The following is a 24,932-nucleotide window of genomic DNA, read 5'->3' on the forward strand; positions in this document are numbered from 1 at the left end:
CATGTTAAAGCCCCTACGTATCATTCTATCTCCCTTTGTGTTGGCTCCACAATCTACTAATACCCAGTACAAATACACAATCTATTAATGCTGTTTTTGCTTATGCCCTCCATATCTCATGCAAGTGAGGCTGCTGGTAAAGGCTAATATGGAATCTCAGAGAATATAAATCCCGGAAAACCTAATTCCTAACATTACCTACAAAAAAATATTTCCAAACGTAGATTTTTGGTCATATCACAGGTCTCTCCTCTTAAATCAAAATATATCTAATATGCCAGTCAAAAAAAGAAAAAAAAGAAAAAAAAAAAAGAAAAGGCACAAGATCAAATAATAAAGTAACAATTCACATGGAAATAAATTCTTTCATAAAATTGACTCACATAAATATTTACTCCAACTGTTTACTGCTAAGGAATGTGGGGAAGAAACTCTTATGCCCATCATCCCCACCAAAAAAGCATTGTCAATAATAAAGGGGGATATATATGATGTATATATAGCATACAAACTCCATATATAATGCATGAGGAATATCCATCAAATTTCACAAGGCCAGTCAAAAATTCCAAACACCAAAATAAAAAATACCGATTATAATTTTTTAATGCCACCTTAACACGAAACAAAACATCATTAAAAAACACATAATTCCATATTAGAAATACATTGGAATTCACACTTTGGATCTAACAGACTTCAAAAAGTCAATAGACAATATTACTGACTTAATAAAAAAAATCACCAATTATTAATGATATGTACTACTGCTGAAAGACATGTCCCAGAATTATCTCACTGTAATATTAATTTCTGAAAGAAATTACAGTTGACCCTTGAACAACACAGGTTTGGACTGCAAGCGTTCACTTTTAAGCAGCAGTTCAAACACTTGTTTTTAAAGGGTAAACTGTCATTTCAACTTGTGGCTGGGAAACCACACAGAGGACTGACTTAAATTCTACAAAGAATTTCTAATACATGGGTGGCTGGCGCCCTTAATCCCTGAGTTGTTCAAAGGTCAACACTAATAGAAATCCACATCCCCAGAACACACTTAAAGAAAGAAACTTAGTAAACAAAATTATTTACAATGTTAAAAACAACTCTGTAACCCTGAAAGTTTTCTGGAACATTATATATAAAATAATTTCCATCAAGCCCTATCAGGTTATTTATATTTTTATTCCTTTCAGTGGGAGTTTTCAAATATAAAGTTGTGGGCCAACTAAAATCTTTCCCACAATTTTTACATTTATGAGGTTTTATCCAATGAGTCCTCTGATGTCTCCGGAAAGAAGAGGAATAACCGAAGTCTTTCCCACACTATTTATATTCACCGGATTTTATTCATGAATCCTCTTATGCCTTCGTAAGGATGAGCCATCAACGAAGGCTTTCCCACATTCTTCACATTTATATGGTTTGTTTCCATTGTGCCTTTTCACATGTAATTGAAGGTTTTTGTTAGAATTGAAGGCTTTTCTACATTCCTTACATTTAAAGGGTTTTTCTCCAGTATGATTTCTTTCATGTGTTTGTAAGTTACTGTGATCTTTATAGGTTTTGCCACATTGTTTACATTCATAGGGTTTCTCTCCAGTATGAGTTCTTTCATGTCTTTGTAACAAACTAAGGCAAGTGAATGCCTTCCCACATTCCTTACACTGATAAGGTGTATTTCCAGTGTGCATTTTCATGTGTCCTTTAAGGGAGCTTGGATAACTGTAGGCTTTACCACAATGTTTACATTCATAGGATTTCTCTCCAGTGTGTAACTTTTTGTGTCTTTCTAAGGAACTGTAGTATCTAAATGTTCTTCCACATTCCTTACATTCATAGGGTTTTTCTCCTGTGTGAGTCATTTTGTGTGGCTCTAAGGATCTGAAATATTTGAAGGCCTTTCCACATATCCTACACACATATGGTTTCTCTTCAGTGTGAGTTCTTTCATGTCTTCGAAGACAACTCGGATACATGAATGCTTTACTACATTTTTCACATTGATAGGTCTTCTCTCCAGTGTGATACCTTTCATGATTTCGGTATGACCTAACCAGAGAGAATACTTTCCCACATTCCTTACACTGATAAGATGTATTTCCAGTGTGCATTTTCATGTGTCCTTTAAGGGAGCTGGGATAACTGTAGGCTTTACCACAATGTTTACATTCATAGGATTTCTCTCCAGTGTGAAACCTTTTGTGTATTTCTAAGGAACTGTAATGTCTGAAAGCTCTTCCACATTCCTTACATTCATATGGTTTTTCTGCCGTGTGGGTCATTTTATGTGGTTCTAAGGACTTGAAATATTTGAAGGCCTTTCCACATATCCTACATTCATATGGTTTCTCTGCACTGTGACTTCGTTCATGTACTTGAAGCTGACTGGGATGCCTGAATGTTTTACTACATTTTTTACAGTGATAAGCCTTCTCTCCACAGTGGGTTCTCTCACATGTTTGAAGAGAAGTTGAAGAACTAAAGGTTTTTGCACACACCTTACATTTATAAGGAGCATCTGCAGTATGCTTGATCACGTGTCTTTGAAGGATTTTGAGCCACATGAAAGTTTTCCCACATTCCTTACACTTATAGGGTTTCTCTCCATCATGAGTTCTTTCGTGATTTTCAAAGCACTGGAGATAACTAAAGGCTCTCCCACATATGTTACATTTATATGGCTTCTCTCCATATTTCTGATACTCAGAGAACTTTTGTCCAGTGTGATACCTGGTGTGCCTACTATGGGATGAATGATCCAGGAAGACTTTGTCAAACATTCTGCATTTACATGGTTTTCCTCCAGGAAGAGATTTCTTCTTCAGACTGAAATTTGGAATAAGGCTGTTTTCTCCACATTGACTAACTTTTTTCCCTTCACAGATTCTCTCCAACATATGATTTCTGTAAAAAACAAGAAATGCACCATAAATTATTTTTTTATTAGTGACTTTATATTTATTAGTAAAATATTTGAACTATATTATTATGATTTATAATGAAAATGTAGGTTTTTTTTGTTTTGCCTGAATTGTTTAAAACTTCATATACTGAAGGGTCTGCAAGACAAGTCTACCCTTGCTTTTATTTTTATTTTTAATATTTTGTTCAGATAGAGTGGGAGGGAGAGAGAGAGAGAGAAACATCAACGTGAAAGGGACACATTGAGTGGTTGCCACCCGCACGACCCAACCAGGGCCGGGGATAAACTGCAACCGAGGTACGTGCCCCTAGCGGGAACCGAACCCGGGTCTCTTCGGACCGCAGGCCAACGCTCTAACTGCTGAACCAAACTGGCCAGGGCTACCCTTGCTTTTAAAAAAGTGATATTCATATACAGGTTTTAACAATACCATTTCCTAATCTATTTCGGAAACACTGATTATTTATATCATATATAAGAAAGCAATTTGGTAAAATGCAATACATTTAAAGAATCAGTTGTTTTGGTTGTTTCTTTTTAAAATATCAGAGATAACTGGTTTTTCACATGACACACTGCTTTCTCTTGTGAGTGTAACTCACCTCCGTTTTTTCTTCTGGTTTCTGTACTGATCTTCCATGTTACGATCTTTCCATTTGTTACCTAAAGAGGCAGACCCAAAAAAATAATTTCAAAGTATCAGAAATTATTTAAAAATGAGTACATTCTACTTCTATGATGAGCTGTGACTATTTGTCAATGTCCTTCCTTCTCAAAGTACACATCTTAGAAAATGTTGATGTGTAAAAAACGCTTGTGCTCTAACCAACCCAATGAAGGGAAGTCATCATCCTTACCTATGGAGACCAGGTTCCTGAAGGTTTCCTTCATCACATCTCTGTAGAGTTTCTTCTGTGAAGGCTCCAGTAAGGCCCACTCCTCCAGACTGAAGTTCACAGCTACATCCTCAAAGGTCACTGAGTCCTAAAACACCCCAATATGTGCATAGTACAATGTGTGAGACTGACAGCCTGAACATGTATAATCCATTTATAAGAAGGTTACATATGATTATATCATCTCCAAACATTTATTTTATTACTTGATCAAGGAAACATTTTCTTTCCACACTTACTTCCTCATAAATGTCACACCATCATGAACACATGGAAATTATTTACACATTTTCACTGTGATCATATTGTATCATTATTTCTCTGTAGCAGGGTACAGAGCATGTTGAGAAAGGACAAAAATCTATACAAATGAAACAAACGTTATTATTTTAATAACATCAATGCCTTGTAAGAAAAATTCATTTAGCTCCTTTCTTATTATTTCCAATTTACAGCACTCCTAAGTCAGAATGTCAAATCTGCATTCAATGAATAAAATATACTAAAGAATTAGAAGCTTTCCAATCACTAAACCTGAGAATATGTGGCCTCTGGTAATCCAAGTTTTAACAAGGTGCAGCAGGCCAAATCTTCCTGAAATCCTACTTATGAAGAAATTATAAGTAATTAGATGCATGTGACTGAATGAAAATATTCTATGGAGAAACATTGCTTTTTCCTTGTGTAATATTTACCACAATTTTAATTCTTCATTTTAGTTCTTCTCTTTCTGTACTATTTGATGAGCTAAAATATTAGTCATGTGGCACTTAACAACAGACACACTGAGATACGTATTGTTAGATGAATTTGGCATTGTGGGAACATCATGCATGAACTTCGATGGTATACATTGCCTACGACACACCTAGGCTATGTGGTATAGCACACTGCTTATTACTGTACTGAATACTGTAGGCAATTGTAACACAAGGTTTCTAGATAATGCCTACCCTTTTGTCAATTTTAAGTTTCCTGTTGAGTAAAGGAGCATGATAATTCAACCCCTGGGCACAGAAATTGCTCAGCTAATGAAACCACACTTTGCCAATAGGGTATGAGAGGATTTAGGATTTCCATAATTGGGGTCTCTGGGGAAAGTCAGGCAGCCCTCTCAAGCAGGTATGAAATAGCTTAAGAGAACAAGAAAAGGTACATGGACTTGTTTTATTGAGTTTAGAAAGGACACTAAGGTGAGAATGCTTACACAATGTGGAGCTAGCTTGTAGTCAAATTCTTGCTACCCTACAGGGTGAAGCATTAAGTCTCTCTTGTCGCATCAGATAGATGTGAAGACAAAATGTCAGCAGTTAATCATCAATAACTGGAGCCAGAGATTTCAAGTTTCTGATCTGAAATTTAAGTAACTTAGAAGATGGCATTCTCCCAATTACATAAAAAAGCTCAAAAACTGGAAGTTAACTTCTTTTCTTAGATCCATAATATAATTTTGGTCACAGGGCAAGCTGGTGTTTTCAAAAACTGGAAAGAGAAAATGAACACAGTATTTTGAAATATGGCCCAAATATCCTGTTCTAAACACAACCAGTACTCAAAAAAAAAAAATCTATCTCAGTGAAGAATGACACAAAAACGACAGAAAACAAATAAGACAGAAGGCAATATCCATAAACCCTAGGTAAACCTGTTTTAAACAAAAAGTTGGAAAGCACATCATGGGAATATCCTTTTTTAAAAAAGAAAGATAGAAGTCAGTGCATAACCAATTAATTTTCATAATATTAATAACAGACAGCAACTGTCAATGCAAAAAGCACATGTGACACTAAACATGAGAAACAACGAAAGTGCACACCCAAGTTTCACACTGAACTAGAAAAAAATCAAAGACAAATAGAATGTATTAAAAGAAGCCAGAGGAGAAAACACCTTACATATACTAAACAAAAACAGAACTAAATCAAACGTCTCTTCAAAAACTATGCTCACGCCCTGGCCGGTTTGGCTCAGCGGTTAGAGCATCGGCCTGCGGTCCTGAGAGACCCGGGTTCGGTTCCCGCTAAGGGCATGTACCTCGGTTGCAGTTTGTCCCCGGCCCTGGTTGGATTGTGTGGGTGGCAACCACTTGATGTGTCCCTTTCACGTCGATGTTTCTCTCTCTCTCCCTCCCTCCCATTCTATCTGAACAAAATATTGAAAAATGTCCTCGGGTGAGGATAAAAAAAAAAAAAATGCTCGCAAGAAAGCAGTAAAATAATATATATCTAAAACTTTTGCAAGAAAAAAAAACACTCTCCTAGTATTCTGTGTTAAGCAAAATTATCCTTCAAAAGTACAGAAAAATAGAAATGTGAGATTAAAACCAATGGACTTTGTCATGAGTACACCTACTTTGAAAGAAAAATTCAAGAATTCATCAGAAAAAATGCAAATGATGATACTTGTCAATTAAAAATAAATGAAGGTAAAATACCTTTTGGATTTCTTATCAAAATTAAGATAACAGATGACACTTTGTTTAAAACAATGCAGACTTACATTTAAAAGTATAACAAAGGGCCCTGGCCGGTTTGGCTCAGCGGTTAGAGCGTCAGCCTGCAGTCCACAGAGACCCGGGTTCGGTTCCCGCTAAGGGCATGTACCTTGGCTGCAGTTTGTCCCCGGCTCTGGTTGGGTTGTGTGGGTGGCGGCCACTCGATGTGTCCCTTTCACATCGATGTTTCTCTCTCTTCCTCTCTCTCCTTCCCGCTCTATCTGAGTGAAAAGTGGAAAAATGTCCTCGGGTGAGGATAAAAAAAAAAAAAAGAAAAGAAAAAAAAAATAAATAAATAAAAGTATAACAAAGGGCCAATTCTCCAAGAAGAAATTGCAATTCTTCATATGTATATGCATAGTAGAGACTCAAACTATATAAGACAAAAAATATTCAAGAAATAGCCCAAGCACTAGTATAAGTTGTCAACTTCAACAACCCCTTATCGTAAATTTTTTTTTTTTTTTAATTTTTTTAATACTCACCGGAGGACATTTTTCCATTTTTTGTTCAGATAGAGTGGGAGGGAGAGAGAGGAAGAGAGAGAAACTTCGATGTGAAAGGGACACATCGAGTGGAGGCCACCCGCACAACCCAACCAGGGCTGGGGACAAACTGCAACCGAGGTACATGCCCTTAGCGGGAACTGAACCTGGGTCTCTCTGGACCACAGGCCGACACTCCAACCGCTGAGCCAAACCGGCCAGGGCATAAATTATTAATTCTAACAGAAAGAACATCACCAAGGACAGAGATAAACTCAACTGTGCCATGTAACAAATGGATTTCATGGTAATCTGTGAAATATGTCATCTGCAAGAGTGGAATACACATTCTTCTCAAGTCTACGTGAAACATTCACCAAGACAGAACACACCTTGAGACATAAACATACCTTAACAAATTATTAAGAACAGAAATCATACAAAATATGCTCTCACATCACAGAGGCATTCACCTAGAAATCAATGACTGGATTGTTGGAAAATCCATAAATGTGTGGTTCAAAAAGTCACTTCTGAGTAACACATGGAATCAAACAAGAAGTCTCTAGAGAAATAAAAAGTTATTTTGAACTCCACAAAATGAAAAGACAACATCAAAAGTTGTGGGACACAGCAAAAGCAATGACCAAGGGAAAATTTATACCAACAAAGAAATACACTAGCAAAAGGAAACATCGATCATCATTAGTGTGAGCATCCAACTTACAGAATTATAAAAGGAAGAACTAATAGACCAAAAGTAAGCAGAATAAGATAATAATAGCCCTGGCCGCTTTGGCTCAGTGGTTAGAGTGTCAGCCTGTGGACCAGAGAGTCCCGGGTTCGGTTCCCACTAAGGGCACGTACCTTGGTTGCAATTTGTCCCCGGCCCCAGTTGGGGTTGTGTGGGTGGCAGCCACTCGATGTGTCTCACTCACATCAATGTTTCTCTCTCTCTCCTTTCCTCTCTCCCTACCCCTCCCTCTCACTCTCCCACTCTATCAGAAGATAAATGCAAAAAAATGTCCTCGGGTGAGGATAAAAAAAAAAAAGATGATAATAAAAATTAGAAAAGTAATGTAATTGTGAAGAGTTGATGAGGAAAGTTCAAACAAAAATACCTACTTCTTTGACAATATTAATGACACTTATAAACAGCTATTAAACATAACTAAGAAAAGAAGGATGAAATTAAAACATAAAATCATGATTAGATTCCAAGGTGGCTGCAGAGTATGTAGAAGATACACTCATCTACTCCCAGCCCCAAACCAGATTTACAGCTAATTATAGAGCAATCAACGTGAATAACAAACTGAAAGCGAGCTAAACTGAAATATTATAACCAAGGATTTACAGAAGAAGCCACATAAAGACTGGTAAGAAGGACAAAGATGGGGAAAGGGCTGGCCCCCACACCCATGTGTGGTGCCTGAGAAGCAGGGGAGGTACCTCAGCTGAAAAACTCCCTTCCTTCAGGAGCATGGGGTCTCAGTGCCATGCAAATATCTCCAACCCAGAGCAAAAGAGATGGGAAGAGGAGCCCACATAGTATCTGGTAGTGAAAATCAATGAGGGTTTAGTCTGCCTGGGAGAGAAGGGAGTCTGCTGGAGACCGAGACACCATCTTCCCAGGGACGAGCACTCCTATTATTACAGCACCTGTCTAGGAAGTGCAGTGCCTGGTTCCCCGACTGCTGGTGAGGCCACTCTGCTGTTCTCTGGTCCTGCAGAGGGGGCTGCTGGAAACACTCAGCAGTGACATTCGGGGCACTCTTTTTCTGGGAAGGCTCTTGGTGGAGACTGAGACAGTGACTGAACTGTGTGGCTTTGGAAAGGTACCAGTTTCCCCCACCTCAAGAGCATAGTCAGTGCCCTACTCCACCTGTTGAATCACATGGCTGGTCCCATCCTGCTAAATTCAGTTGAGTAGGGAGATCAGAGCGTTGCACAGAGCTGGGACTTTCAAAGCGTGTCTCCCAGGGAGGCTTTTGTCTGGGAATCAGATGGGTGGGTGCTGGGCTGAATGGCTAAATCATGGGTGAGAAGGTCATTCCTATCTCCCCTGTAAGCATAGCCCATGCTATCCCAAGAAAATGGAAAAGTGCCCACTACCCTCCTACAGGCTTGCATGCACCCCCCCCCCCCAATGAAAGACTGTTTGGATCTGCTCTTCCAAGTCTCAGATACCTCACCCTGCTGAACTTTGTTCCACAGGGAAGAAGGGGAGCAGCTCAGAGCTAAGACATTCAGTGTGTGAGTTCCTTGGAGGCTGTTGTCTGGGACCAGGATGAAGTGCTTGGCTCCCTCCTGCTGGCTTGGCTGGCATCACCTCAATGAAAGACTTTTTTGATCTGTCCTCCTCAGCCCAGTGGCTATGCCCAGCTGAACTTGCTCCTGCAGAGGGGACTGAACTTGCTCCTGAATACAGCAGGCTGCATTCAACCTGAACCTGTGGCACACCCCTACTGAGGGAGGTAGAATTGGAGACTCTGGCAAAGACTGAATAGTTTGGTTCTGGAATAAGGGTTGCCTTCCCTTCATTGAGTCCCTGAGCGTGTGACCTCCCCAAGTCGGGGACCCACTAGCCACATCTTTCCAAAACTAGTTGCCCCACCCTACTTAGCTTGTGACCTATGAGTCTGGGGGTCATGGCCATACAAGCCCACTCTACAGTCTTTCTTTGGAAGGCTCTAGAAGAAGACCAGGCAACCTCAAAGGGAGGTAGAGTACCTGACAGGTAGAGGCAAACCTCAGGGTACTTCAGACCTTTTACAGATCTACCGCAGCTCTTCTCTGGAGGAAGCCAATCCTTGTACACAGATTGGTCCCTCTCACCCACATCCAGACCCAGCAGATGCAGCCACAAACAGTGAATAGCATGGTAGCTCCAGATAGGCAGCCCAAGGACAATTACACACAACATCTGATACTGACCTGTACCTAAATGCTGCCCAAGTGGACCCAGAACCAACACAACCAGTGGTGAGCTTCAGACTACACCAGAGTTCAACCTAACTAGCCAAGCAAGCAGCACACACCAAAGGGGGATTACAGCAGGCACCAGACCCTGCTGGAAAGAAGTCTACCTTGAGGGCGCATCCCTTGCACAGCAACTCATATACAATAATCAAGGTTTATCCTTATATTCAGTCAGTGTGATGGGTTAACTCAACCCACAAAAGGGCCAAAAGCATTCAAGATTCAACTACAATAGGAGGGTGCACATAACCCACAAGAAACATCCCTGGAGCATGGAGCTCAGGTGATCTGGAAGACTGTGCTACTGAGCCCAACAAGACACCTTCATAATAAAGCCACCATAACAAGTTTAGGAGTCATAGATCTACCTAATACACAGAAACAAAATGGGGAAACAAAGAAATATGCCCCAAATGAAATAATAAGAAAAATCCCCAGAAAAATAATTAAATAAAATGTAAGCAACCAAAATACCAGATGCAGAGTTTAAAACAGTGGTTATAAAAATGCTCAAGAATCTTAGGGGAAGATGGATGATCTCAGTGAAAACTTAAACGGGGATAGTAAGCATTAAAAATAACATAGAAACCATAAAAAAGAACCAGTCAAAAGTGAAGACTGCAATATCTGAAATGAAGAATACACTAGAAAGAATGAACAGAAGGTAAGATGAAACAGATGATCAAATCAGCAATTTAGAGGACAAGATAACAGGAAGCACCCCAGAAGAGCATCAAAAAGAAAAGAGAGTTTTTTTAAATGAGGAAAGTCGAAGGGACCTCCAGGACAACATCAAGCATAACAACATCAGCATAATAGGGATATGACAAAAAGAGAATGAACAAGAGATAGAGAACCTGTATAAAAAAATAATAGCTAAAAACTTCCTTAGCCAGGTAAAGGTAAAAGTCACCCAAGTTTAGGAAACACAGAATGTCCCAGTCAAGATAAACCCAAAGAGGTCCACACCAAGATGGATCAAAATTAAAATGGCAAATGTTAAAGACAAAGAGAGAACCTTAAAAACAGCAGGGAGAGAGTTAGTTACCTGAAAGGGAGCTCCCATAAGGCTGTCAGTTGATTTCCCAACAAAAACACGCAGGACAGAGAGACTGGCATGAAATACTCAAAGTGATGAAAAGCTATGACCTACAACCAAGACAACCCTATCTAGCAAGGCTATTATTTATTTATTTATTTATTCATCCTCACCTGAGGACATTTTTCCATTTTTTGTTCAGATAGAGTGGGAGGGAGAGAGAGAGAAACATCGACGCGAAAGGGACACATCAAGTGGCTGCCACCCGCACAACACAACCAGGGCCGGGGACAAACTGCAACTGAGGTACATGCCCTTAGCAGGAACCAAACCCAAGTCTCTCTGGACTGCAGGCCGACGCTCTAATCGCTGAGCCAAACTGGCCAGGGTGAGTAAAGTTATCATTTAAATAAAAAGTGAGCCCTGAACTATTTTGCACAGTGGTTAGAGCTTCGGCCTGCACACCAAAGAGTCACAGGATTGATTCCCAGTCAAGGGCATGCACCTGGAGGCAACCAACTGATGTGTCTCTCTCACATCAATGTTTCTCTTTCTCTTTTTTTCTCTCTCTCTTCCCCCCTCCCCAATCCCACCACTACTTGCCTCCATTCCACTCTCTAAAAATCAAGGGAAAAAATAGACTCAGGTGAGGATTAGCAAAAATAAATAAATAAAATAAAAGTGGAAGTGAAAGTGAAATAAAAAGCTTCCCAGACCAAAAAAAAAGCTAAAAGATTTAATTACCACCAAACCAGTATTGCAGAAAAAAAAATGTTAAAGGGCCTTCTTTAAAAAGAAAAAAGAAAAAAGAAATTGAGATACAAAGGAATGTGGGTGAAAAAAATAAAATGGTAAAAAGAAAGTGCCTATCAATAATAACCTTAAATGTAAAATAATTGAATGCTCCAATCAATAGACACCGAGTAGTCCTTGACAGATAGCTCAGTTAGACAGAGTGTCAACTTGATACACAAAAGTTGTGGGTTTGATCTCCAGTCAGCAAACATACAAGAAGCATCAATGAATGCATAAATAAGTGGAACAAATCATTGTTTCGTTCTCTCCCTACCTCTCTATCTCTCTCTAACATCAATTATAAAATACATTAAAAATTCAGTTAAAAAAAAAAGACATAGAGTAGCTGAGTGGATAAGAAAACATGACCCATATATGTGCTGTTTACAACAGACTCACCTCAGAAAAAAGATACAAAGTGACTGAAAGTGGCCCTGGCCAATTTGGCTAGCAGTTAGAGCATTAGCCCATGGACCAATGAGTCATGAGTTCGATTCCAGTCAAGGGCACATACCTTGGTTGTGATTTGACCCTAGCCCTGGTCAGGGTCGTGTTTAGGCAACCAGTTGATGTGTCTCTCTCACATCGATGTTTCTCTCTCCCTCTCTCTCTCTCTCCCTCCTACTCTATCTGAAGATAAGTGGATAAATATCCTCGGGTGAAAATTCTAAAAAAAATCAAAGTGACTGAAAGTGAACTGATGAAACAAAAACATGCCATGCAAATGGACATTTTTAAAAAGTTGGGCCTGGATGGTGTGGCTCAGTGGTTGAGTGTCAATCCATGCATCAAGAAGTTACCGGTTAGATTCCGGGTTAGGGCACATGCCCTGGTTGTGGGCCAAATCCCCAGAAGGGGGCAAGCCGGAGGCAGCCAATTGATGTTCTCTCTCATTGATGTTTCTCTCCCTCTCTCTCTCTCTCTCTCTCTCCCTCTCCCTCTCCCTCTCCCTCTCCCTCTCCCCTCTCCCTCTCCCTCTCCCTCTCCCCCTTCCTTTCTTTCTAAAAATCAGTAAAGGCAAAAAACAGTTGGGGTAGCAATACTTGTACCAGACAAAATTGACTTCAAAATAAAGGCCATAACAAAAGATGAAGGTCACTACATAATGCTAAAAGGATCAATCCAACAAGAGGTATCAATCTTTTTAAACATATATGCGCCCTGGCCAGTTTGGCTCAGCGGTTAGAGCGTCGGCCTGCGGTCCATAGAGACCCGGGTTCGGTTCCCGCTAAGGGCACGTACCTCTGTTGCAGTTTGTCCCCGGCCCTGGTTGGTCGTGCGGGTGGCAGCCACTCGATGTGTCCCTTCACATCGATGTTTCTCTCTCTCTCTCTCTCCCTTCCTCTCTCTCCCTCCCACTCTATCTGTACAAAAAATGGAAAAATGTCCTCGGATGAGGATAAAAAAAAAAAAAAAAAAATATATGCACCCAAATATACGAAGAAAATTTTGGTAGACATTAAGGGAGAAATCGACAGCAATACAGTCATAGTAGGGGATTTTAACACCCCACTAACATTAATGGATAGTTATTCCAGACAAAGAAATCAACAAGGCAACAGTGACCTTAAATGATACAAAATCAAATGGATTTAACTGAAATGTATAAAACATTTCATCATAAAGCTGTAGAATATATATCCTTCTTAAGTACACATGAAACATTCTCAAAAACAGACCACATGTTAGGGCACTGGGCGGGGTGCCCATTCTAGGTGGAAAGTTTGCAGGTAACAGCACAAATCGGCTCAAGTATATTTGTAAACAAAGAAAATGTTTCATGGTGTTGGGAAGGCTGTGGCATTTTATTAATAAAGGTTTTTTAAAACTCTGAAACCCTACACATTCTGCTGGTTTTAGCAAGATGAGCTTAGTTGGTACCAATTATGTCTCAGTCTCTACATTCTCTCCTCATTGGAAAAGTATTTCAAGCTGAATATGATATGAAGTCTGTTGAAAATAGTAGTAGAGCCCTGGCCAGTTTGGCTCAGCGGTTAGAGCGTCGGCCTGCGGTCCTGAGAGACCCGGGTTCAGTTCCCGCTAAGGGCACATACCTTGGTTGCAGTTTGTCCCCGGCCCTGGTCGGTTGTGCGGATGGCAGCCACTCGATGTGTTCCTTTCACATCGATGTTTCTCTCTCTCTCTCTCCCACTCTACCTGAACAAAAAAAGTGGAAAAATGTCCTCGGGTGAGGATAAAAAAAAAAAAAAAAAAAAAAATAGTAGTAGAGCTACTGGAATCAGATGTAAGAATAGCATTGTCTCTGAGATAGAAAAATGAGTCCCTTCTAAACTTTCTGAAGAAGGTTCCATAAAACAACTTTTAAATATTGTAATGTTAGTAGCAGGTTTGTTCTCAGATGCTCATTCATTAGCAGATATTGCAACAGAAGAAGCTTCCATCTTTTGATCTAACTTTGGCTATAACATTCCACTAAAATATCTCATAGACAGAGTGGCCATGTATGGACATGTACATGGACATCCTTCACAGTGCTGTTATAACTTCTGGCTGCAGTTTCATGTTCAAGTCTTATAGTGTGAATGATGGTGCAGCCCTGTCCATGACTGACCTATCAGGTGTTGCATATGGTCATTGGGACTATGCTGCTGGCAAAGCCAGGAAAGCTGGAAGACAGAAATAGAAAAGCTTCAAATGAAAAAAAAAAAAAAAAATGACCTGCCATGATGTTGTTAAAGAAGTTGCAAAAAATAATTTACATAACACTTAATGAAGTTCATGATAAAGCTGAACTAGAGCTCAGCTGGGTTGGTGAAATAACTACAGGATAACATAAAATTATCCCAAAAGATATAAAGGAAGATGCAGGGAAATATGCTAAAGAATCTTTAAAGAAAGAAGATGACTCAGATAATATGTAACATTTACTTAAGCATCTATTTTAAATTTATAACACAGTCCCAATATAACTATTTAGCCCCTTCGATTATTACATACCCACTGAACAATTTTAATTTTTTGTCTTGTAAAAAAAATGTAACCAAGGCATCAGGGCCCCATATGTTTTGGGCAATGGTCCATCTCCCTTTTGTAAGCTCCTTTGTATAATATATGTGTGTCTAGCAATCAGAAAGGGAAAAAAAATAAAAGGGATCCAAATTGGAAAGGAGAAAGTGAAACTGTCATTATTCGCAGATGACATGATACTATACGTAGAAAACACCAAAGATTCCATCAATTTTACTAGACTTAATAAATGAACTTGGCAAAGTAGTAGGATACAAAATTAACATCAAGAAATCGATGGCATTCTTATACACCAATGATGAAGTCACAGAAAGAGAAACTGAAAAAACAATCCCATTTACCATTGCGGCAAAAAAATTAAGATACCTAGGAATAAACTTAACCAAAGTAGGACCTATTTGCAGAAAACTACAGGTCATTGAAAAAAGAAATAGAGGAAGATATAAAAAGGTGGAAGCACATACCCTGTTCATGAATTGGAAGAATTAACATCATTAAAATGTCCATACTACCCAAAGCAATCTATAGATTCAATGCAATCCCCATCAAAATACCAATGACATACTTCACAGAACTAGAATACTTCAAAAGTTCATATAGAACCAAAAAGGACCTCAAATAGCCACAGCAACCTTGAAAAAGAAGAACAAAGTAGGAGGGATCACATTATCAGATTTCAGGTTATACTACAAAGCCACTGTAATCAAAACAGCTTGGTACTGGCACAAGAACAGGCATAAAGACCAGTGGAACAGAACTGAAAACCCAGAAATGGACCCAAGGCAATATGCTCAATTAATATTTGACAAAGGTGGCAAGAGCATACAGTGGAGTAAAGAGAGCCTCTTTAATAAATGGTGCTGGGAAAATTGGACAGTTACATGCAAAAAAATGAAATTAGACCATCAACTTGAGTGTAAACTCAAAATGGATAAAAGACTTAAATGTGACTCATAAATCCATAAAAATCCTAGAAGAAACTGTAGGCAACAAAATTTCGAACATCATACGCAGCAGACTTTTCACTGATACAATACCTAAGGCAACAGAAACAAAGGAAAAAATGAACACATGGGAGGGACTTCATCAAACTCAAAAGCTTCTGCACAGCAAAAAAAAACAACCATCAAAATGGAAAGGGAACCCACTGTATGGGAGAGTGTAATTGTCAATGATACATCAGTTAAGGGATTAATTTCCAATATATATATAGAGTGCTCATACAACTCAACAAAAGGAAGACAAAGAACCCAATTAAAAAATGGGCAGAGAAGCTAAATAGACACCTCCCAAACAGGACACACAAATGGCCAAGAGACATATGAAGAAATGCTCAACATCACTAATCATCAGAGAGATGCAAATTAAAACAACAATGAGGTATCACCTCACACCTGTCAGAATGGCCCCCATCAACAAATCATCAAACAACAAGTGTTGATGAGAGTGTGGAGTAAAGGGGACTCTAGTACACTGCTGGTGGGAATGCAGACTGGTGCAGCCACTATGGAAAACAATATGGTGTTACCTCAAAAAGTTAAAAATTGAACTTCCTTTTCACCCAGTGATCCCACTTCTAGGAATATACCCTAAGAAGCCTGAAACACCAATCAGAAAGAATATATGTACCCCCATGTTCATAGCAGCACTATTTACAATAGCTAATATCTGGAAACAGCCCAAGTGTCCATCAGTAGATGAATGGATAAAAAAGCTGTGGTACATATACACAATGAAGTACTATGCAGCTATAAGAAAGATCTCTTATCCTTTGAGATGACATGGAGGCACCTGGAGAGTATTATCCTAAGTGAAACAAACCAAGCAGAGAAAGACAAATATCATGTGTTCTCACTTATCTGTTGAATTAAATGAACATAACAGTCTGATGAATAGAGTATACCCAGAGATGTAGAAGTAGGGTACAGACTGACAACACTTAGAAGAGGGAGTGGGGGGAGGAGATAAACCATAGAACTTATATGCATATAGGCATATCCAATGGACATGGACAACAAAACTGGAGAAGGGGTGGGGGGTCGGGGATGAGGGTGTCAATGGGGAAAAAAGGAGAAACATCTGTAACAAAAATAAATTAATTTAAAAAAAATTAAGCCCAGTTGGTGTGGCTCAGTGGTTGGGCATCGACCCATGCACCAAGAGGTCGCCGGTTCGATTCCTGGTGAGGGCACATGCCCAGGTTGTGGGTCCAATCCCCAGAGGGGGCATGCAGAAGATAGTCATTTGATGTTCTCTCTCATCAATGTTTCCATCTCTCTCTCCCTCTCCCTTCCTCTCTCTCTAAAATCAATCAATAAAAAAAATTTAAAGAGAAATGTATCCAAATATAACACTAAAGAAACTTATCAATAATACCCAAGATTTTAAAAAAGCAAAAAATTAAATCCAAGAAAAAGAACTACAAGAACAAAAAAATAAAAACAAAAACAAAAACCAATAATGCAATGGCAATACGTGCTTGCCTATCTATAATTAATTACTTTAAATGAAATTGAAATTGCTCCAATCAAAAGACTTGGGGTGGCTGAAGGGATAATGAAAAACAAGACCCATTCATATGCTGACTAAAAAGACTCACTTCAGATATAAGATATAGACTAAAACTGAAGGATGCAAAGATATGTTATGTAAATGAAAATGAAAATAAAGCTAAAGTAGCAATACTTATATAAGACAAAAAAAAAAAAAGACTTTAAAATTAAATCCATATCAAAAGACATAGGACATTACATAAAGATAAAAAGATCAATCACATGGGAGGATATAATACTTGCACACATCTATGTACTCAACACAGCAGCACCTAAATATAAAGGAAGATATGGATATTAAAGTAATAACAGTAGGGGGTTTCAACACCCCACTTAAAATCAATAAATAGATCATCCAGTCACAAAATCAACCAAAAAAAAACACAAAAACTTGGCTCAAAGTGACACTTTAAATAGGTGGACTTAATAGATATTGCAGAATATCCCGTCTACAAACAGCAGAACACACATTCAATTCCAGGACACATGAAATATTCTATAAATTAGGTCACACGTTGGTCCACAAAACTAGTCTCAGTAAATTTAAGAAGACCAAAATCATATCAAGCTTCTTTCCTGACAATGTTATAAAACTAGAAATCAATTACAGGAAAAAAACTGGGAAAAACACAAACATATGAAGGCAAGGCAACATGCTACTAAACATAAATTGAGTTAACTAAGAAATCAAAGAATATGTCAAAAAATATCTTATGACAAATGTAAATGGAAACAGTGTTCCAAAATCTATGAGACAAAGCTAATGCAGTTCTAAGAGGCAAGATGATAGTTATACAGGCCTATATAAACAAGGAAAATCTCAAATAAACAATCTAACCTTAAATGTCAAGGAATTACAAGAACAACTAAAGCCCAGTGTAGTAGAAGGAAGAAAATAAAGATCAGAACAGAAATAAAGACTAAAAAACAATAGAAAAGATCAATGGAACTAAGAGCTGTTTCTTTGAAAAGATAAACAAAATTGATAAACCCTTAGTGGGATTTATCTACACACACACACACACACACACACACACTCTCATGGCCCAAATAAATACAACCTAAAATGGAAGTGGGAAAGTTACAACCAACATAACAGAAACACAAAGGATCCTAAGTATACACTATAAACTATATACCAACAAACTGGACAACCTAAAAGAAAAGGATAAATTCTTAGAAACATACAATCTTTGGGAAAAAAAATCAGAATGACAAAGAAAATTACTGGCAATAAATTCAATCTGTAAAAGCAAAAACAAAACAAAAAAATCTCCTCCAGTGAATTCTATAAAACACTTAAAGAATAAATACTATATTTCTTAAACCATTTCAAAAGGTGAAGACAAAAAATTCTGTTGAATTCATTCTACAAAGACAGCAATACCCTGATATCAAAACCAAAGACACTACAAAAGAAAAGAAAATACTGATCAATATGCTCGAGTAACATAGATGCGAAATTCCTCAACACAATATAACCACTCTGGATTTAACAATATATAACAATAAAAAAAATAAAAACCATATGGAATCTAATGAACAAAATAAACTGACAAACAAAATAGGTCCAGAGGCATAGAAGCAGGGCACTGACTGAAGGATCTCATAGGGAAAGGGGAGGGGGTGGGGGGCACGAGCAGAGATTAACCAAAGAACTTTTATGCATATATGCATAACCCATGGACACAGAAAATAGTGTGGTGAAGGCCTGGGGTAGGGCTAGAACTGGGTAGAGGGGAACAATGAGGGGAAAGGGGGAGGCATCTGTAATACTCTCAACAATAAAATTAATTTTTAAAAATTACATTAATAAAAAAATAAAACCACACACCATGAATAAGTGGAATTTATTCCAGGGATGTAAATTCAATATCTGTAAAGCAATCAATTTAATACACCACATTAAAAAAAGATAAATATCCCTTGGCTGTTTTGGCTCAGCATTTAGAGTGTTGGCCTTCAGACTGTAGGGCTGCAGGTTCGATTTCTGATCAAGGGTATGTACCTGGGTTGCAGGTTCCATTTCCAGCCCCTGTAGGGGTCATGCGGGAGGCAACCAATCGATGGGTCTCTCTACCATTAATGTTTCTTTCTTTCTTTCTCTTTCTCTCCCCCCCCCCCCCTCTCTTCCCCTCCCTCTCCTTTCCTCTCCCTCCCTTCCTTTCAGTCTCTCTAAAAATCAGTGGAAAGATATCCTCAGGTAAGAGTTAACAACAATAAAAAAAGATAAATATCATATGATCATTTCAATAATACAGAAAAATCATTTGACAAAATACATCATCTATGATAAAAATTCTCAACAATATGGGAACAGAAAGAACATTATCTCAACATAAAAAAAAAGCCATTTATGACAGATCAACAGGTATCATCATAATACAACTGTGAAAAGATAAGAGCTTTCTCCCTAAGATCAGAAACAAGACAAGGATGCCCGCACTCATAACTTAAATCAATAAAGCACTGGAAGTCACAACCATGGCAATCAGACAAGACAAAGAAAAGGGAAAAGGGAGAGGGGGGAGGGAGGAAGGGACGGCGGAGGGGGGAGAAGAGAGGCATTAAAAGGAAGAAGTGAAATTGTCACTATTTGCAGATGATATAATATTATTTATAGAAAAACCCTAAAAATTCTACAAAAAAATATCAAAACTAAATCGATTCAGTAAGGTTGCAGAATACAAAAATATACAGAAATAAATGGCATTTCTATACACTGATAACAAATAATCAGAAGGTGAAATAAGGAAAACAATATAATTTATAATTGCATCAAAATAACTAGAAATAAATTGAGGCAAAAGGCCTGTAATCTGAAAACTATAAGACACTGTTAAAAGAATTTGAACACACATACATATATGTAAGGATATACCATGCTAATGAATTACAGGAATTAATATGCTTAAGTTTCTATACTACCCAAAGCAACCTACAGATTCAGTGTATCCCCATCAAAATAATAACGGCATTTTTCAAAGAAATACAACAAATAATCCTAAAATTTATGGAACCACCAATGATTCCAAATAGTCAAAGAAACCTTGAGAAAAAAGAACAAAGTTATAGGTATCACTATCAGTGAATATAGAAATTCAATCGCTTTCTCTCACATCCATTAAAATAGGAATCCAGCCCTGGCCAGTTTGGCTCAGCGGTTAGAGCGTCGGCCTGCGGTCCAGAGAGACTCGGGTTCGGTTCCCGCTAAGGGCACATACTTCGGTTGCAGTTTGTCCCCGGCCCTGGTTGGTCGTGCGGGTGGCAGCTACTCGATGTGTCCCTTCACGTCAATGTTTCTCTCTCTCTCCCTTCCTTTCTCTCCCTCCTACTCTATTTGTACAAAAAATGGAAAAATATCCTCGGGTGAGGATAAAAAAAATAAAAATAAAATAAAATAGGAATCCATTTGCCTTAGAATTAGTCTTGTGGCAGGATAATAAGAAGCAGAAAAATTCCTGGGAAAGTGGAATGGGGAAACTGAGACAAGAAAATAAACAAGGCCAAACAACTTGAACAACTTACAGCCAGCATGTGAAAAACAAGGCCTCATCTTCCCCAACGGAGGACACTTCAAAGCAAATGGTTAATACCTCCCCTCCCTAACCAGAAAATACAAAGCTTAAATCACCCTGGTCTGGGAAATAGAGAACAAAGACCCAATTAATGCCATTTGTGCCAGCTAAACCCAGGGACAGATGAAATCAGGGGAACAAGTAACAAAAACCCCATTAAAGCCAGGCAGACCCAAGATAAAAGTAAAACAGACCAACGAATAACTCCAAACACCCCTATACACTCATTTTGATGAATCAGCATATTAAAAATGCACCTGGAGCCCAGGCCAGTTTGGTTCAGTGGTTAGAGTGTCAGCCCATAGACCAAAGAGTTGCAAGGTTCAATCCCAATCAAGGGAATGTACCTCTGTTGTAGTTTGGTCCAGGGCCCTAGTCGGGGTAGTGCAGGAAGCAACCAGTTGATGTGTCTCTCTCACATCAATGTTTCTGTGTCTGCACACCCCCCTCCCCCAACTCCATAGGAAGATAAATGAAAAATATCCTCAGGTGAGGATTAAAAAAAAAATGCACCTGGAAAGCTGAGGAATGAATATTCTGCTGAAACCCTCCCCTAATGATAAAGCCTCAAGACAAAGACCCAGTGTGGGCTCTCTCTAAAGCATGCCCATACCCCTGCTCAGGTATGAACTTTTTACTTCCCCCTAAACTCTAAGGGTCCCCAGGAGACTTGCAACCAAGGAAGCTTACCTCCTGATGCTGTCTCCAAGGCCTCCTTTTCTCTGACTTCCCAATGAGCTAAAAGCAGCCCCACCTTGACTCACTTCCTTCTTATAACATTTCTAGTGAGCCAAAGCATAGCACCACCTAGGCTCTCTACTGTTGCTTCTTCTACCCTAAATCCTTCCTCTGTTTCACTGTCTCCAGCTTAAATGAATATACTCTCAAAATCACCTGGACTCATGTTGTGGAATCTGTCCTACACAAAGTCAAGAACCCACATACTATAGGCTGGCCGAAGAGACCTGCTCCAGGCTCTGTCTGGTAACTGTACGACCTTTTAATTGTCAAACTTGTCTAGATATAAACATACAAATAATGACCAAAAAATGGAAAAAGCACTTCAGAAACCCATCTCACATCTTTCGTCCTCTTGCCTAAATAGAAGCAAAATTCTATTATTTACAGAATTGTCTTGCCTTACATGGTGTCTCTCAATTAACTTACATATTAAAATGCTAAGGTAAACTAGAAAATAACTTTAATATCCAATGGAGAAAAGAATTCCAAAGAAACCCAAATCTTGAAATCAAAATATAGCAGTCGGCTTCCCTAGAATTCAGAAGAAAAAGCACTATTAAGAAAATTAAACAGCCCTGGCCGGTTTGGCTCAGCGGTTACGTCGACCTGCGGTCCTGAGAGACCCGGGTTCGTTTCCCGCTAAGGGCACGTACCTTGGTTGCAGTTTGTCCCCGGCCCTGGTCGGTTGTGCGGATGGCAGCCACTCGCGTGTTCCTTTCACGTCAATGTTTCTCTCTCTCTGTTCCTCTCTCTCCCTCCCACTCTACCTGAACAAAAAATGGGAAAGTGTCCTCGGGTGAGGATAAAAAAAAAAAAAAAAGAAAGAAAATTAAACATATTACCAGTGTGAATAAAAAGGGGCTGCAAAGTATTTGACAAAGCTCAGTGAGGAAAAGTCACCTCACAGGGTGGTCTGATCACAACTTCCTAACTGGGTAGGTTAGGAAGGGTCATCCAGCCTCAGGCCTCATCTCCCTACTACAAGGTTTCTTTATACTTGCCTTAAGCAAGCCCTGTCCATTGTTCTTACGCATCCAGGTTAGCACACCTTTGAAATGCAAGGAAGTTGTCATCTTTTTCAGACCCCTGAACCTTAACAACCCTCAAGGGAGCACATAATCTTGTAATCCAATCCCAGATTTGCTGTCTTTCACCTTCATGTAATCTTCTATATGTTCCCTCCTTAATTCCAAAAGTTTTAAAAGAACTGCAAACTGTCATTCTCTAGAGCATTTTCTCAGTCTTTTTGTTAGTAGAAAGGGGACCTGGCCCTGTACAGGTCTGCACAGGGCCAGCCGGTAGTGTGTGGGCTCTTGAATTATACAGGAAAGATTTCACAACACATGTCCAGGTGATTTATAGATGATGTTTATTAAAGCAGGGACAACAAATAAAGGAAGGGCCTAGGATAGAAGAAGCAATAGGAGAGAGATTAGGTGGGGAAATGAGCCAAAGCTGGGCTGCTTTGGCTCACTAAGAAGTCACCAAAAAGGAGGCCTGGGGCACAGGGTCAGGGACAGGGATTAGATGCTGCTGCCCATTGTTCCCTGATTGCAAGTCTTGTGGGGTCCCTTAGACTTAGGAAGAAGAGGGGGAAGGGAAGGCATGGGCATGCACCTGGTAGGGAGAGCTGTGTGCTAGGTCCTTCATCTTTAAGGTTTTTGAAGGCTGGACGTTTAGGGGAGATCTTAGTGGAGGATCTTAATAGACTATTCATCACTGATGTGCCCAAATGAGATTTATTCCCTTAATGTCATCTGTCCTTGAATGTGGTTGGCAAATAGCACTAATTGGATTTTTGCTATCTGTCTCCCTGAGTATGGTGATTTAAGCTATTTACTTTCTGGTTAGAGAGGGTAAACCATTTACTCTTGTGTCCTTGGTTTAGGAAAACAGGATTTAATAGACGGCTGCAAACTGCTTGTTTAACTGTCTGTTTTAGTTTCCCTATCCTGCTTGACCTGGCTTACTAGCCTCTCTCATTTTGAGATCTTGCTTCCAGGCCTATCCTTGTTTAGACCAAATAAACTCTAACACCAGTCTTAGGGTTTAGACAACCCCAGTTAAGACAAAACCCCTAGCGTTGGTCAGTCTGTGGGAAAGGAGGGTGTGACAGAGCTCCACACATACTCCCCTCTCTTGTAAGTATGGAACCGCTCCCATCCCAGGCATCATTCTTACAGTGAGGAAACTCAGAGTCTGATTTAGTTTAAGGTTCTGACCCAGATGACCCCCCAATTTCATGAACCATTTCTCTGTGAGATAAAAGACCTAATCTTCGAACTTTCTCACTATATACAAACTACAATCTGAATGCAAAACAACAAAAAACCTAAAATTGTCTAAACCTAAAGAAACATAACTACAACCTCAGCAAGGGCATCATCGTTGCCCTTCTCCCAACCTCTCCCTGTCATGTTCCACCCTTCCATCACTCCTTGCATGTCCAGCTTTCTGGGCTCTGTGGCTTTCCTCATGAATCTAACTTGAACAATTCAGCGTTGCAAGACTAAACCCTGGAATTATATATTAAGACTCTGAGATAAAACAAACCTCAAAAACTTAATACACATATTCAGGAAGAAAGAGTGAAAGAATTCTACAAAAATAGAATGTAACACTGCAATATTTTATTTTTTCTGAGTTCAAATCTTTATCAAGATCTATTAGTTAAATACATGTTACCCTTACTGGAAACAAATAACACTTAAATTAATAAATGTTTGCAAGTGACAGTGCCAGAGAAGGGGCAGTGCTGACAAGAGACAACACCCAGGAAAGTTTCCAAAGAGGAACCTGCCATATGACTTCCCAATGGATGTCTGTGCCCAGAAAAGGTCGTGGGGAAGGACCAAGGAGGATTTCATCGACGTCTTCCAGGTGGTTATTGTCGGCTTTCCCCTCATGTAAAATAGCCTCAACAAATATAAATCGTTTTTAAAAACTACTACTTTTTGACCAGTATTTACTATGTTTTTGAAAAGTCACACTGTGTCTCCAAAACGGTTATTTGGCTTTGGGAATTTGAGGAGGGATTTGGAAATTAAGAGATTTATGCCACCCTGAGGAAGAGCCAGCTGTGTGGAACAGGATCTTGGATTGAGAACTGCCTTCCAAACAATTCGAAAACTCAGGAAAACTGGACTGCAGAGGTTAAGAGGACCACGGCTCCTCCCACTCATGAATCCCGGAAACCAGGGCGGAGCTGCGTCCAGGACGGTCTCGCGTCCGCAAGACTTCAGACTTGACCACCGGGAAGACGGGTCTTGCCTCAGATGGTCCCAGGGGGCCCCTCGTCCCGGTCCTAGGACTCCCGGCCACGCACACTCACCATTTCCCAGCTTCTGGACACGCTACGTAGTCCTTTCGGCTCCCCGCGCGGGTACAGGTCACAGCGGGACTGGCCCTGCGGCAGAGCTACCTGCACCGCTTAGTGCAGGTGAAACTCGATCCAAG

General features: G+C 39.5%; 1 protein-coding gene and 1 pseudogene across 2 annotated transcripts; one reads left to right on the plus strand and one right to left on the minus strand.

Annotated features, from left to right (window-relative positions):
• Nucleotides 1-1,279: 1,279 nt before the first annotated feature.
• LOC118615593 (zinc finger protein 14-like) lies at nucleotides 1,280-24,881 on the minus strand. 2 transcript variants are annotated; one of them, XM_036240666.1, is made up of 4 exons: nucleotides 24,808-24,881; nucleotides 3,784-3,910; nucleotides 3,529-3,589; nucleotides 1,280-2,907 (listed from the first exon to the last, which is right to left on the minus strand). In XM_036240666.1, exons 1-4 carry the CDS (start codon nucleotides 24,808-24,810, stop codon nucleotides 1,347-1,349), a joined length of 1,752 nt encoding a protein of 583 aa, XP_036096559.1. In that variant the 5' UTR covers nucleotides 24,811-24,881; the 3' UTR covers nucleotides 1,280-1,346. The 2 variants fall into 2 exon arrangements, with proteins under 2 accessions (XP_036096559.1, XP_036096560.1); XM_036240667.1 differs by lacking the exon at nucleotides 24,808-24,881 and adding an exon at nucleotides 5,030-5,106.
• On the plus strand, nucleotides 13,482-14,499 carry LOC118615594 (annotated as a pseudogene).
• Nucleotides 24,882-24,932: the final 51 nt, after the last annotated feature.

The sequence above is a fragment of the Molossus molossus genome, unplaced genomic scaffold (genome assembly GCF_014108415.1).
Source record: "Molossus molossus isolate mMolMol1 unplaced genomic scaffold, mMolMol1.p scaffold_m16_p_4, whole genome shotgun sequence".
NCBI classification, from domain to species: domain Eukaryota; kingdom Metazoa; phylum Chordata; class Mammalia; order Chiroptera; family Molossidae; genus Molossus; species Molossus molossus.

What these genes read in the sequence shown, in the direction of transcription:
- LOC118615593 (XM_036240666.1), bottom strand. An exon ending in CAGGAACCTGGTCTCCATAG is followed by an intron (nt 3,590 to 3,783) that starts GTAAGGATGATG and finishes CTGCCTCTTTAG; the next exon opens with GTAACAAATGGAAAGATCGT. An exon ending in AACCAGAAGAAAAAACGGAG is followed by an intron (nt 2,908 to 3,528) that starts GTGAGTTACACT and finishes TGTTTTTTACAG; the next exon opens with AAATCATATGTTGGAGAGAA.